The following is a 15,828-nucleotide window of genomic DNA, read 5'->3' as shown; positions in this document are numbered from 1 at the left end:
TGTGCGATGAGGAGGGCTGGGTCGGGAAGCCGTGTGCGCGGAGAGACAAAATGGCGCCCGCCGCTCCTTCGCTTGCAGGCGCCATGATGGGCCTCGGGGAGGGGGTGGCCGGTTTTCGCCCATTACTTCTCTCTGGGTTTCCAGAAGTTTCTGTTTCATTTCTCTGGGCTCGGAGAGAAGCGAGGAGGCGTTGTGACTGGGGCCCTATCATTTCCTGTTTGGGGAGAGAAGTATTATGTCTGTAGGAGCGGGCGTTTTTCAGAGGGACTGTGGGCTCAGGTTCCCTGGCAGGGGAGGATGGAGGGGATCGATTTGGTGGCTGGGCTGTACTCGGTTTTCATTCGCGTAGCTTTTCCTGTCATTTTTCTTTGTGTTTGGTCACAGGCCTGCTGTTTCCAGCATCTTCTGGCACTCGGGGATTTATTATTTGTCCCATCCGCCTGTTTTTATTGTTTATATCGATAGGAAACGCCTCTGCTGTAGTTGCCACTGTTTTTTATGTTCATACATGGCCTAAGAGTAAGAGTATAGCTTTATTCTTTTTTTTTAAATTGTGGCCTGGTAACATAAAGGCGTTTGTTTCTGTGGCCTGGTAACATGCAAAGGTGTTTGTCTCATAATTGAGTTGAAGAACCAGTAAAAGTGGTTATCAAGCCAATGTGGTTAATTTTTTCTGAAAGTAATTAAGTAGTTTTGAGTGAAAAAACAAAACAAAAACCAACCACCAAACAAACCGGACTTTAAAATGATAAAACTCTTCCAGGTTGATTCTAAGTACTTTGTGGTGTTTAAATCTGGTATTTTAAGTTCTGGTCTTGAAAGTTTAACCAGTGGTGAAACACAAGAAGAGGACCGTAAACTTCTGGAGAAAATTAATCCTTTTTTTTTTTTTTTTAATGATGCTTTTTCTGGTTTATATAACTTAACCTCTGAAGAATAAGATACTTTTTTTTTTTTTGTAAAAGGAGCTGAAGAATTATGGACTTGTAGTTTTGCACCTAGATTACAGGCACTATCGTTGAGGTTCCTCTAAAGTAGTAGATGAGGGGCTTGTTCGATGGATCCATGAGCCTGTGGCCAAGTCCATATGTGCTTCTAAGAACTGAGAATAGTCTCATTGAAGTCTGTCAGCCTATTTTTGCTGTGTGTGTTTTTGTAGAGCTGAGAGATTTCTCTAAAGTGCAGTGCATAAGGGCCTTAATAAGCAACAACATGTATGAATAATGAGACTGGTAGCCTTGGAAAAATGTGACAGTAGGCTCAATTTCAGTTGCGTACTATGTTTAAAAACTCGGTTAACTTAGGCTGTTAGCTGGTATTCTCCTTATCCTTTTCAAGTAACTGAAATGTAAATTTATAGAAATTTCAAAATTCCTTTGAAACAACTTCTAGCTGAGTCTTTTGGAAATCTTAGATGAAGAAAGGAGGGACTGAGTAGAAGGGGGGAAAGATGTAGATAAGATAGATGTGGAATGCCAAGGATTGCGATGGCAAAGATCACAAATAGGGGAGTCAGTTCTTACTCTTTCATGTTTTAAAGTTTTTGGGTTGGTGAGTGGTGTATCAACAGTATTCAGAAGTGTCACTGAGACTACAGTTAAAGCTCTGTGGCAGATGCAATCTGAAGCAGTCAGTACTCTTGTCCATATGCTGGCATGTTTTGAACTAGATATCGGTATACCATGTGCATAGAGAAGTGAACACTGCTTTATCTCACTTTTAAAGAGATTTTTCTATAGATGTATCTTTGTACAGATGCAAATTAATAAAGAATTGGGCAGACTAAACGGTAGTAGCTGAAATATAAATCTAAAGATTTACCTGTAGCATGTTATGAAGAGGGTCTACCACTAATACACAATGTATTAAGGACAGTCTGTAATACCTGTTGTGGTTAAAGAAAAACTAACTGCTTTATTTTCAAAGTAATAAATCAGCATTTGAGAGGTTTTCATGTGTCTTGTTCAGTTTGCAAATAAAACTGCAGCTGGTAGAAAACCATGCAAGTTTGAGTGCTATGCTAAATTGTCTTCATGAACAGCATTTCTGGGCCAAATTATGTCCTTAGTGAGACCTGCATCCACACAATGTTCAAAAGTTTTTATTATGATGGACACTTACATGGTCCAAACAAGAGAAGCCAATGAGTCTCTAAAGGCATTAATGAAAGCACATTCACCTTTTCAGTGTGTATGTTTTCCATGCTGTTCCTTTCATTGCATTGTACACCGCTTGTACACATTTACTTCTCCCAGCACTGAATCACAAAGTGGTCTTGACTGCTCTGCACAAAGTATAAGTTTCCGGGTTTAGTCCTCTTAGATCAAGGTTTAGAAGGGATGGAGGGAACATCTTGGGTTTTGTCATCTAAGAAAAATATGATACAGAAATTGTTGGGACAGGTGGATGTGACCTATATGCTCTCAGATAAATAGACATTTTTGCATAGAGATACTGTTTGAGATTTTTTCTCACTCAGAAGTTAACTGTCTAACACTAGTGCAATATACTTAATTTCATTTCTCTTCAAAGTTCATTCTGTACTTCAAAATACTTTGAGGATTTTGTGCTATGCCTCAGTAATGCTCGGACTTGTGAGGTGTCTTAAATCTGTTGGGACAGTATTGACCTTAAGTTATCTTAGCTATGTAAATGTTAAAAGGTAATTCACCTACAAACACCACCATTTAGGGAAAGCTATGGATCAGAGTTTAGTCTTACTGATATTCTGAAAAGTGCATGGAAAAAGTAAAGTGCAGTCTAATGTAGTGGGAGAGCAGAATGTTAGTATATAGTAATTCTCTTTCTTAAAGTCTTGAAAGATCGATCTGTATGCAGCTACACAGTTCACTGCAACTCTATCAAGCTATTACCTAACTAATAATGGGATGGCTACTCACAAGATTGTCTTTAAAGAAAACAATTTTAAGTGTGTCTTCAGAGGAAGTACTAAGTAAATAGTTTTTCTTGGGATTCAGTCTCAAGTTTTTGTTTTTTAAACATTCTGTCTTCATGTGTAGGGTAGTGATACAGAACGAGATGGAGTAGCCCCAGAAAAGTCCTCTCCAGAGAGAGAGAAGAAAAAGGAACAGTCAGATGCATCTAGTTCTCCCAGAACATCAAAGCATCATTATTCAAGATCGCGCTCACGGTCAAGGGAAAGAAGACGGAAGTCAGGTATGGTCTTCAGATAAGCAAAGCTGCTTAGTAATGTTCTGGTGTATGCTTGTAGAACTGAAATATTTTTAAAGCTGTTTTGGAAAAAAATATACTGATTTGGCTCTAGTAACTTGTTAGAATTGGGGGAAAAAATGAAGCTACTAATTTTGGTTTTGTATCTTAAATATATCGAAACTTGTCAATTTTAATGACAGAAGTGCTAAGGAAAAAAGGTCTTGTCAATAACTGAAAGGAACTAGAAAGATTATAACCAGCTGATCTCTTTCACTTGGTAAATAACAATAAATGTTTTCTTCTCCAGATACTGAAGGAAGAAAACACAGAAGCCGGAGCAGAAGCAAAGAGGTAATTAACACTTTGTAGCGTTTAGGTAATTGTACAATACATCTTAAAAAGTATCTTGTAGTAATGCACATATGCGTAAATCTATATAAATGACTTTATGGTAAGTACAAGAAATTGGAAACTTTAAGCTTAAAATGGATATGGAGATCCTTTCATAGTGAAGCATGATTGCAGCCATCATGTTGACAAGGTAATAGTTTTATAGAAAAATGCTTTCAGAAACTAGTAACTTAATTTTTTTTTTTTTTTTGTGGAAACAGCGAAAAGAAAGAATTCATGTGGAGAAGTAGAATGGTGTTCTTGATGACTTTCACAGAGCTTCCATTAACCAAAAGCTTTGGGTGCCTTTATTCGTGGCTAATGTTCAGGACTTTCAATGATACATACCCATTTACTTAAGTATATTAAAAATAATTCCCCACCTGACTGAGCTCTGTTTATTGCATCCTTTAATTGTAAAGACTGTCATAGTTTGACAAACAAGCTGAGTCAGCTGACAACATGGCAGTAGCAGTAAAAATGTCAGAGAGCTGTCTCATTTTTTTTTTTTAAGTACGTAAATGTCTGTATATATATAGGGGAGTGAGAAGAGACAGCATCGGCAATACCTTGAAAATAACTGGCTTACACACCAGAGAAGAAATCAAAGGAGCAAACCAGGAGCATCGAAATAGTCAAAGAAACTTAAGCCATGTGGGGCAATAGCAGGCTGGGTCAGATGAGGGACGACTTAACTTTTAACCTCGGGTCAGGAACAGCTTCTTCCCCCATTCCAATGGAAGCTCTGTTTAAAAAAGGAGGAAAAAAAAAGAGGAAAAGAAAAATAATCTAGAGAGTTTTTGTGAAATTGAATATATTGTTTAGCTCACATGATAACATTTCTATAATAAATCATACTCAGCGTGCTAATGCGCGAAGAGACTGAACTGAAGACGCTGCAGACTCAGATAGCAAAATTATAAGCCTACTTCATGATAAGGTAACTATTAGTCATTCAAACTCATATTTCCCTTAAAAATATCTTGAATCCGTTATGGGATATAATGGTGGTTTATTACTAAGTGTGTGCCTGGAAGACGTGATTTTAAAACAATAACAAATTTCTTTTTAATGCTTAAAAGAAAAAAGTCTTTGCCTAAAATTATGTCCAGTGTTTTGCCATGCTGTTGGATTTAATCTTACACACTTTATTTAGCAGTTCTTAAGTTTCACAGAGCGAACAGATGACGAATGATGTCCCACAGTAGATTTACTGTTCATTTAGTTGCAAGATTAAGTGCTTTGTCTGTAGACTAAAAACTGAATGCCAGTAATTCTTTTAGTATGTATATCAGAACAACTACTTACGTGAATACATACTTAAAAGTAATGTACAGGTAACATCTCAAACTTCAGATGGGTTTTTATGTAACGAGTGGTTATTCAAGGATATATATACTGTAAAGCAGGAAAAAAATGCGTAATACTTGCATACTTGAAGAACTATAATCAAATATATTTAGAAATGGATATATCTTAATAAGGAGTTAGAAAGGCTTAGATAAGTGAGTCTAAGCTAACTATAACATCTTCTCCGGACTTGTTTCTTTTGAGAGAGAGTTATGATTATAGGAGAAGTTTTATGAGTAGTAAACAGATTTGGATAAGCCAAAAAAAACCTCTGAAGAATTGGGTTTTGGTCTAAAATGAATATATCATGCTTAAATTGTGACTTGAAACAAAAGTCTTATTTAAACATTAGATGTCAGTGGGCTATGCTGTTGTGCTAGAAAGATTTCAAAATAAACTGGATATATTAAGAAAAGGTGTTGATGTCATGACTTAGTCTCTAAGGAAAACACTGGCAAAAATCAGGCCTGACCTTGCTAAGTATTTTTGGCATTGGTGGCTATAAAAAGGAATCTTTTTTTAAGAGGCACTGCAGGAAGAAATTGCGGTATAGTGGAGCAGCATATCTTTAATTTAAAACTACTGTGGGAGGTCTCAAGGTGATGCACATTAGTTTTAAATACTAAAAATGGGATGTCAGCCATGTATTTTATCACTTTGCTTTTTGAAAACTGTTGGAAGTTACTGGCTGAAGAGAGTTCTGCTCTGAAAATTAATAATCTAATGATGGATAGAAAATTGTTTTAGTTCTAAAAGCAAAATAGTATACGTCTGCAATTGTGTATGGATTTGAGTAACTTTCTACATGGTAAGCTTAGGCAAATATTAAATATCCATTACAAATGTGAGTGTGTGTATATATAAATGCATACTCATAATTTGTCAGGTACTTAAAGATAGGTACTTATGTGTTTGGAATGGAGACAGTAACTGAGAATGACAGTTGTTTTTGTTACAATGCTGTGAACTCTTATATGGAAACACTGTAAGGATACCTTGATGCTTTAGAAATCCTTTAGACAGTGGGGAGGAGGGAAAAGGGGTAAAAGTTATAGAGTGCATTTGCAACTTTGGGTAGTTGGTGGCATTAGGTAAAATAGCCATCACCCGTGATTGAGTCACACTCCTAAGGTTACTAATGTTGCATCAAAACTTATCATTTTTTATCTTCTGATACCCATACTAACTCTCTTTGTTGCACTATTTTCCTGAAAGAACCAACTTCTTCTTAAAACAGGCAAGAAGACATGAATCCAAAGAGAAGTCCTCCAAGAAGCACAAATCTGAAGACCACAATGACAAAGAACATTCTTCTGACAAGGGAAGAGATAGCCTAAATTCATCTGAAAATGGTGAGGACAGACATAAACGCAAAGAGAGAAAATCATCAAGAGGGAGGAGTCATTCAAGATCCAGGTCTCGTGAAAGGTAGGTTTTTCTACATGATTATTCTTTAAGTGCATTTGCAAAACCAATGTTTAGAATTTGTGTAGACTTCTGAAGTACGGCTGAATTACATTACTGACCTAGTTTAACTCTAAAGCATCAATTTGTATTGCATGTTTCAGTTTTCATTGGGTAGTGCCTTTGCTGCCACATTTTTTTTCTTCAGATTGGTTCTGAGTAAAAGTACATAGTAATTCGAAGGCTTTAGGTGATCTGTCTCATGTTTATAAATAGTATACAGAGTATAGAAAACTTATAGACAGAGTATATTAAATGTTGCCTGTTGTCAGTGACCAGAAAGAAAATACACTGTAGCAATGTGATGGCTTTTTACCTCCTAAAGCAAGAACTTAACCCAGAGACAGTGCTGTCTAAGCCTTCTTGCACAGTAGGCCACCTAGCACATTCTCAGGATAGGATAATTGCTTGGGACAAACAGGTTGCTGCCAGCAGAACTTTTCTGCCCATAGCTGAAGGATCTGTAGCAAACATGATGGCAAGGAACAAACTTCAGCTAATATGCTGAGGAACTGCATGTGATTCGTGAGCTGAAATTTGGGCATCTCTTCCCTGAGTTGAATTTTGTTGCCTTGAATTTAAGAATCAGATTAGTTTGGCTGTATATTCGTTTTGAGATACACACTTTAATGAATGACTAAAAATAGTTGTATTGATGAGTGTGATTGTTTATGTAAGCTGCGTAACTCACTTCTCTGTTGTGGCTGGTGGTAGTGTTTGGTTCCTTTCCCATTTCATTTCCTAGTCTTACAACTTAAACTGTTCCAGGCATGAGCTCTTCTGTGTATAGTTTGCAGTCTTCCCACCCTGCCTGATGCATTTTGCCCTGTGGTGACGAACCTGTATGTCAGTCCTTAAGTAGAAGCTGAATTAAACATGAGAATATATGTAAGAATTTGGGACATGTGTTTCAGACGTCATCGTAGTAGAAGCCGTGATAGGAAAAAATCACGATCTCGCAGCAGAGAGAGAAAACGACGTATAAGATCTCGTTCTAGATCAAGATCTAGACACAGACATAGAAGTAGAAGTAAAAGCAGAAGTAGGAGTAGAAGCAGGTAAGTTTAACTTCCATGTGCACTTAATAGTGGTGGTCTGGTTGAATGGTCTGCGGTGGGATGATGTATAGAAGAATGATGGGTTTGCCAGCTAATGTCTATTCAGTGTAACTAAACCTGTTTGGCTTTTTCTCAGTTGTATTGATAGAGTGGGTTAAGGAGTGGATAGTTTTTATACACATTTGTCCCAGACAGCTGAAGTGTCTCAGATTCTTGGCTTTTCATAGCATGATTTCATGTTAGCAATTAGAAACGCTTAACTAGTTATTTTACAGGTATCTTATAAAAACACCATTTTAGAACTTTTGACTGATAAAGTAGAAGGAAAGTAAATAACTTAATTTGGGTAGTAATGATTATTGCAGTTAAAGCTCTTTGTGGTTTATTGTACCACAACTGAATTTACTACTTTAAATAGGGTATTTAAATGGGGAGAAACTGAAGAATAAGATGCAACTAACCCTTTCATGTGTTTGATGCAAGAGTAGGGGGGTTGGTACATCACTACTTTAAAAATACTATTGTATTTATCTGTTTGTGTATATACCATAAAAAGGAAGGTTAACTGGAAATAACTGGCTGTCAGAAGCTAATCCTGATCAGCTCTACAGACTATATAAAAGCTTGTCTTTTCTGTGAACTAGCACAGTTAGTGTAGTGCTAAGGTGAATTTTGTCAGATGGGCTATTTCTGCTCTGAATGTGGTCTTGTGTGTTAGTGATTACCAACTCCTTTTTGTCAAATTCAACATGAGAATATTTATCATGCTCATTTTTCTACCTATCTTGGGTGCTTCCATTTCTTCCTTAAACTTAAATTCCAGAAGCACAGATTGAAACGCTAGACCTACTGGCTTATTCTGCATCTGTTTGACAGAGTTGAGATCCATGCCTTACCTAGAATGTGCTAGAGTTGAGGTTTTCATCACTGTATAGAAGTTAATGTTTTCCAATACTGATGAATCATTCAGTATTTTGGTGTAGAGTTCTGAAACTAATTGTATGTGTCACCTTTGCATTCTTAAAGCCCTGTAGGATTTTCAGAATGACTATGCTGAAATATGACTTAATAACTACTATGGTTGTGTTTTTTTCCCTCTGATTTGTTTAAAGTAAAACAAGTAGTTTGAATGCAAATTAGCATCCCTTCAAAGCTCCCAAGAAAATGTTGCCAGTGTTCCAGTTCATTTAGTAGTATTTTCACTAGAGTATTTTAAATTGCATATTTAAAGGGTATAGAAGTTGGTTATGACTACTCAACATTACGGTGGATCACTGGAGAATTAAGAATCTAGCACACGGGTGTAATGCTACAACATCACTTGTGAAACTGTTAAGAAGACTTACCTTTCTGAAGAACTAGTTGAATTATGTGGTTTGTGTCATGTTTTATTTTGGCATGCACTTTCTACCAAACTTTTTCAGCTGGGGTGAGTAGAGCTGGGTCTTCAATTGGTATACATTACTTGCATTTAATGGTATTTAAGCCACATTCAGCATGATGTGTAAGGCTTCAGGTCCCCATTATTTCCAGTTATTATAGATGATGTACACATACTGTTCTTAAAAGTCCCGGTGAACTTTTTGTGTTTAATGGCTCTGTGAAAACTTCACATCCCAGAATAGATTTTTGCTTCTGCAGTGAAACTCAAATTACCTGAAACAAAACAGGAAATGTGGGAAGAAAATGTAGGGGATAGTCATAGCTTAGGAATTCCTTCAACTGGAAATAACGTCTTGTTGGATAGTGATAGACATACAGCAAGACTCCATTTCTTTTAAGTACTGTTTGTATCATGCAAATCCTACAGAAGGAAAATAAGTGAGGTGCAAATCTTTTTTAACAGTAGCTAGAACACTTAATCAACCTCTGCGCTCAGATGAAGCCATTGGAAAGAGAATTATGGAGCAAGCCTCAATGAAAACTCTTCATAAGCCAGATAAATGTGATGTGGAAACCTACCCTGTTAAAACTCAGCTGTGAAATGAATTCCCTCATTCATGAAATGCAGTATTTGTTGTGTTACCATTAACAGGCTATGACAGAAGCATTAGTAAATAGTAGATCTTGACCTTCTCTTTATGGTTCTTTGCATGACCTCAAGCTCACATTTTCAAGTGATCTGTCCTCACTAGCGTTTAAACTAATCTGTTTGTTCTGTGAGCATATAGACCCTCCTGGCAGTTCTTCTGTGGCATTGCTCTGATTAAATGCTAGATGGAAAACATGACACCATCTGCTTGTTTCAAGTGGAAATACTTAAATACAAAAGCTCAGATATTTATTTCCTTGATGTTTACCAGTGCAATAAAGCATCAGACCAAAGACAAGACCAAACTACAATAGTCAGCACGGGAAAAATGAAGGTATCTTTGAAACATGCATTACATCTAATCTCAGGAATGCAGATCTGTCACTTCCCAGTGCCTGAATCTGCATCTTGTCATCTTCTATGAAAAGATAAGTCTCGCCTCCTTTGTATTCTACCAGATTTGTCATGTAAACAAGGATCTGCTTTTGTAACTTCGGTCTGTGTTTCATGATGTTTGTAGATGCCGCCCAAGTTGCAAACAGAAGAAACAAGATATCTGAATGCCATTTAAAGTGGCTGTTTTCAAGTTAGCTATTGTCTCAAATGGTAATAATGTTTAAGTGTAAAATTGCAGAAACATCTTTGTGCATCTCAACTTACTGTTTATGGCAAATCTGGGGAAAATGTGAGTGGTATCTCCTGCAATTTAAGCTTTGTTGGACACTTCCACTATCTGTGACTTCTTTGTTTAAAACAGCAGTGTCATAGGCTTAAATATGGATACACCCTTATCTCTTGTAAGGTAGATATTAATGATCCTGGCAAGGAGAAATACTGCTAATAGTACTTTCTATGTGTATTTTGAGTGGCTGTTGCTTAGATGGGACTAGATATATATGTCGTAAGAGCAAGTTCTACTTGGGAGGGAGGTGGGGAGAAGGTTACTAAAGGAGTATTGAACTGAATGTTTTGGGTTTTTTGCTTTAAAATATATTTTAACTGGGTTCTTTTCAGATTGTCAGGTTCCAGATAATGCATGCTTTGTAGTTCTGTGCACAGTACTGTCCTTCTCAAAAGCATATCAGAGACAGATCACACCTGTTTAAACAGCTCTTCTGTTTAGCTTGATAGCCTCCCGCAAACAGTTGTCCAAGGCACATTTGGTGAAGAGTTTACAGAAGGGAGATAAATGGTAATTTCCCTGAGTACTATCCCAGTTTTTAAATAGGGCCTTTTCAAAATGGTCATTTTTAAGATAATTACAGTGCTGCGAGGTCTTTTATGGTTTCAAAGCATTCTTGCAACTTGATCCATTTTACAGTTCTCTTGCAATTCACTTTACTGAAAGTTACACAGTGTGTTTTCTTGTCAGCTTTTAGAATGAAAAAATCTAGATCTCTAGGTCTGTTTGTTCTGGACACTAAGAGGGTAAATGAATACCCAGAATTACATATTCTGTTGTATCTTGCAGTTGGGAATCTTCAGTTTTAGCTCTGTCTTGTTACAAAGTGTAAGCCATCACTGGCAGGACACAGGAACAACCACAGAACCACACATAAAATCCAAAGAGTAAATTTATTTTCATTACCTCGCCAACGGGGGATCTCTGAAGCAGCACCCGGGCAGAAGCACACAAGCAGGAACGCAGGCACCACAAAGCTTAGTCCTTGCTAGAGAGTGTTACCAAACCTGCTGGTTTTGCCTGTGTATCGGGGATTCAAGCAGGTGTAGTTTAGGACTGTGCTTTGATCTTTCCCCCAGCAGGGCAGGAATCTCAAGCAGATTGGCTAAGGTGCCCCTGAGTTGATCACAGGCCTGTGTTATCTAAACACAGATGATGTACTTGTCAAGCGCGCAAGACCAGGCAATGATTAGTATGCTAGATGTGATTTTTCTACACCTCAGCTGCAAGTCACTTGAGCATGTTTATGATCCTCCTTGCCAATCTTCTGTTATTTTCCCACACGAGGCAAGTGCGACTGTTGCACCGTTCTAGTATAATCTATGTGAAAGCTGTTCTTGAGAGCTCTCCAAATCGGTCGTTAAGCACTTTTTCAGATTTGTGATTAAATAATTTATGAAATGTGAAGGTATATATGTACCTTCATTGTTTTAGCAACTCTGTTAAATTTGGTTACAGAGAGCGAAAGAAAAGAATTGAAAAGCCCCGAAGGTTCAGTAGGAGTCATAGTCGGAGTCCGAGTCCACCACCTTTTCGGGGACGAAATACAGCTATGGATGCACAGGAAGCATTAGCCAGAAGGTCAGAAATTGCTACAATTTTAATGATATGTGACATAAATGAGTTGCTGTTGATTTTGCAGGTCTTAAGTATTTTTATTCTCATGTACTTCCTTCTAGACTGGAAAGAGCAAAGAAACTGCAAGAACAGAGAGAGAAGGAAATGGTTGAAAAACAGAAGCAACAGGAAATGGCTGCAGGTAGTCCATGTATATTATATTAATTCCTAAACAATAGTGTGAGTGGAAGATAGTGTTACGGTGCTGAGTGTTACAGTCCTGTCCAACAGATGTGCAGGTTGTCTTTCTTTGTATAATTGTTAACTTGGTTCATCTATAAGAACCACAGCTAGAACTTGGAAACAGTTGAAAAATCAAAACAAAAATAACAAACATAAAACCCCAACAAAAATACCGGGATTTCTTCTCACTTACTGAGTATACAAAAAAAAGTTGTATGTTAGGCTGGTAGATGACTTTGTGATGGTTGTTGGATCATTCCTTTGTGCATCATTAAGCAAGAGTTAGAAAGCTACTACCTGCTTAGGGGTATTTAGAAGCATGAGGTACAGTAGTTTCACTTTTAGTGCTGGTTTATTGGAAGTATTGGAGACTTGTTTCTTAATTTACAAATAACATGTATTTTATCATGCATTTGTTATTCAGACATTTTCAAGTTATTTCTGATGAAGAGAGGTGTTTGAGGGCTTTTGTTTTTTTATTTTGGGTGTTGTTTTTCCCCCAAAATTCTGAACTTATTGTCTGATAGTAAGTTACCTTTCTTCTTCAGCGGCTGCAGCCACTGGAGGCTCCGTTATTAATGTTGCTGCTCTTCTGGCATCGGGAACACAAGTAACTCCTCAAATAGCAATGGCGGCTCAAATGGCAGCACTACAAGCAAAAGCACTAGCAGAGACTGGCATAGCTGTACCTAGCTATTATAACCCGGCAGCGGTGAATCCAATGAAATTTGCTGAGCAAGAGAAAAAGCGGAAGATGCTTTGGCAAGGCAAAAAGGAAGGGGTAATGTTGTCCTTTTTTACTTCCATAAAACTTGTTTGGAAACATCTTACACTCACGCAGCTTAAGGATGCTTATTAGCATTATTTCCAGCAAAATTACTCAGCCCGAGGTAAAAATTTAGGAGCGAAAGGACTGAGATAACTAGACAAATGTTTGTGATGCAAGCCTTAGGAAAACCCCTAATGTTCTAAAACTTCAGAGGTATAATTGGATGTTAATGTTACTTTTGTCAGTTTGCTTACAACGTGCAACTAAGTATAAAAAGACCATCTGCATTTGATGCTGGACAGTGATGGCCAAGTTATAGAAACTATAATTCACCACTCCTGTCTGACTAGAGATTTTTCATTTGATTGTTGTATCATGTCCAATTCCAGAGTTCAAAAAGAAGTCTGCAATCCTTGCTATAGCTTTTCAGGAGTAATGCATTACTAACACTAACAAAAGTTATAAATACAAATAAGCCTTCAAACTTTTATGCTGTGTCAAATAAATGTTCTTCCAATTAGTGAAGTATAGGCCAGCTAATGAAAAAAAGGCTCCTGTGGCAAGTGCTTTTTCAGAAAGTCTCTGGATTTGAGGGCAGGTTTTGCCTGCTGATACTATGGAAAAATTGGCGCTTTAATATTTGTGTTTTTGTCGTTTGACACTATGCTAGTATGGAAGTGTTTGTTACAGTAGATTAATTATCATGTGTCTGTTACGTAACAAGCTCACTTTTCACAGACTGGTTCATGAGATGTGAAAAACTGAAACTGATTCATGTGGCATTGATGGGAGGCAAAGGGAGGAAAGAAGAAACCTGACTGCTGTCTAAGCAGTTCTTCCTGAATTGTGCTGTATATTGCTTAATTGTAATAAGCAAATCCATTTTTCCATAATTCACTTTAAGGAAGCATTCTGACAAGGTTTCTAGACTTTATGGAAATGAGTAAAGAAAAGAAAATACCTCTGTTTTGAAACCTATGGTTAAGTAAACTTCCCTCCCAAAGAGTTTCTGTGAGGATGCTGTAGGAATGTCAGATGTGACTTGGAAACTGCATGAGCTGGCACAGGCAGGATGCAGGAACAACCCCAGAAACCACAACTATAACGCAAAGAGTAAATTTATTTTCGTTATCTTGGCAACGGGGGATCTCTGAAGCAGCACCCGGGCAGAAGCACACAAGCAGGAACGCAGGCACCACAAAGCTTGGTCCTTGCTAGAGAGTGTTACCAAACCTGCTGGTTTTGCCTCTGTATCGGGGATTCAAGCAGGTGTAGTTTAGGACTGTGCTTTGATCTTTCCCCCAGCAGGGCAGGAATCTCAAGCAGATTGGCTAAGGTGCCCCTGAGTTGATCACAGGCCTGTGTTATCTAAACACAGATGATGTACTTGTCAAGCGCGCAAGACCAGGCAATGATTAGTATGCTAGATGTGATTTTTCTACACCTCAGCTGCAAGTCACTTGAGCATGTTTATGATCCTCCTTGCCAATCTTCTGTTATTTTCCCATAGAAGCCTTTTACTTCCAACTTTGCTAGTGCTACACAGTGGGCTTGTTTTTAATATTGCTTTTTGGCTTGCTACTCTATTGTGATATTAACAGAAACTTATGTAAAAAGGTGATACATCTTTTTTTATCTTGTACAGGATAAATCACAGTCTGCAGAAATATGGGAAAAATTAAATTTTGGAAACAAGGACCAAAATGTCAAATTCAGAAAGCTGATGGGCATTAAGGTAAAGAGTTCTGAATGTGCAATAAAGTTGCTTATTAATTGTCGGATAGTGATTTCTTTTATTTTAAAGTGTACCTTAGCCAGTAAAGATGTTCAGTTAACCTCATACTATCTGATGTAGTTAAAACTTTGAAGTATTCCTCATTAAAGCTTGTAAGCAGCATCTAGATCTGAATTCAATTCAAATTCTAGAATTTCATTCTGTTTCTGGCTAACAAGGCAACTGTTACAGACTGTAACAACAGTGGTAGCTGCAACCAATATTCATAAGCTGATGAACAGTATTACTTTGTATAAATAAGTTAATTGGAGGTGTTTATTAAATGAGTTCAAAAAAGGAACTGGATGAAGGCCTCCACATGTTTCTTGACAGTGAGAGGAAAGCTACCTTAGAATGTTCCTGCAATAAAACCAAATGCTTACTAAATTCTTACTAGCTTTTGAAAATAATAAAACAAAATTGTTGTGTTTAGGACAGCTGTAGTATGTGAAAACACCAGTTCTTCCACAGCTAATGTTTATTGTCTTCTGTCTGGTTTCCAGAGTGAGGATGAAGCTGGATGTAGTTCCGTTGACGAAGAGAGTTACAAAACGCTGAAACAACAGGAAGAGGTTTTCAGAAATTTAGATGCACAGTATGAAATGGCAAGATCACAGACTCATACGCAAAGAGGAATGGGTTTGGGGTTTACATCTTCGATGCGAGGAATGGATGCAGTTTGAAGAAAAAAAAATAAGTCAGTTTTAAAGTTTGGGACTATGGGAAGGTTCTTGTTCAAATGTTGGGTCCTTGTTCACCAAAAAGCTAGCATTCTAGCTTGCATGGGTGTTGCATTGACTTTAATTTATTGAAAAATACAATTTTTTTTGTAAATATCAGATCAGTGATACTGGTGTTAGTGTTGTAATCAGGTTATACCCACTTCCATTAAACTTGACAGAACTGTAGAAGGACAGTATTTTTTAGTTAAAAGTTCTACTTTTCAAACCAAGCAGCAGATGGGATAAACTCATACATGGATATTTCGTGTCCACTGTCTTGTGTACTTTTGTACTTTAACCTTGTACAGTTATTTTCAATTCTTGAAACATGAAAGAAACATTGTGTAGATGTTATTTAGCGGTCTGGGCCAATAGGCACATAATCCAGTGCAAAAAAAAAAAAAAAAACCTGGTTAATAATAAAGACATTTTTCTCTAAGGTCTTATTTTATGTTAATTAAGTTGTCTTTTCGGCCAAACTCTAAGGAAAATAGTTAAGACATGTCAGGGAAGCTTGAAGTCAGTAACCGATATGATGCTTTGCTTATTTTGAAGTAGGATTTTCCTAAAATAATCAGATAGGTACTATGGAGCACAACTTGTCGTGAGTGCT

The 15,828-nt window shown here is 37.3% G+C and overlaps 1 protein-coding gene across 1 annotated transcript; it reads left to right on the top strand.

Annotated features, from left to right (window-relative positions):
* The first annotated feature begins 50 nt into the window (after positions 1 to 50).
* RSRC2 (arginine/serine-rich coiled-coil 2) lies at positions 51 to 15,654 on the top strand. Its single transcript, XM_009880353.1, has 10 exons — positions 51 to 230; positions 3,021 to 3,177; positions 3,482 to 3,525; positions 6,152 to 6,342; positions 7,293 to 7,436; positions 11,609 to 11,731; positions 11,830 to 11,909; positions 12,499 to 12,731; positions 14,365 to 14,454; positions 14,997 to 15,654. Exons 1-10 carry the CDS (start codon positions 51 to 53, stop codon positions 15,174 to 15,176), a joined length of 1,422 nt encoding a protein of 473 aa, XP_009878655.1. The 3' UTR covers positions 15,177 to 15,654.
* Positions 15,655 to 15,828: the final 174 nt, after the last annotated feature.

The sequence above is a fragment of the Charadrius vociferus genome, unplaced genomic scaffold (assembly GCF_000708025.1).
Source record: "Charadrius vociferus isolate BGI_N301 unplaced genomic scaffold, ASM70802v2 scaffold332, whole genome shotgun sequence".
NCBI lineage: Eukaryota > Metazoa > Chordata > Aves > Charadriiformes > Charadriidae > Charadrius > Charadrius vociferus.
This window is presented reverse-complemented; position numbering and strand designations above follow the sequence as displayed.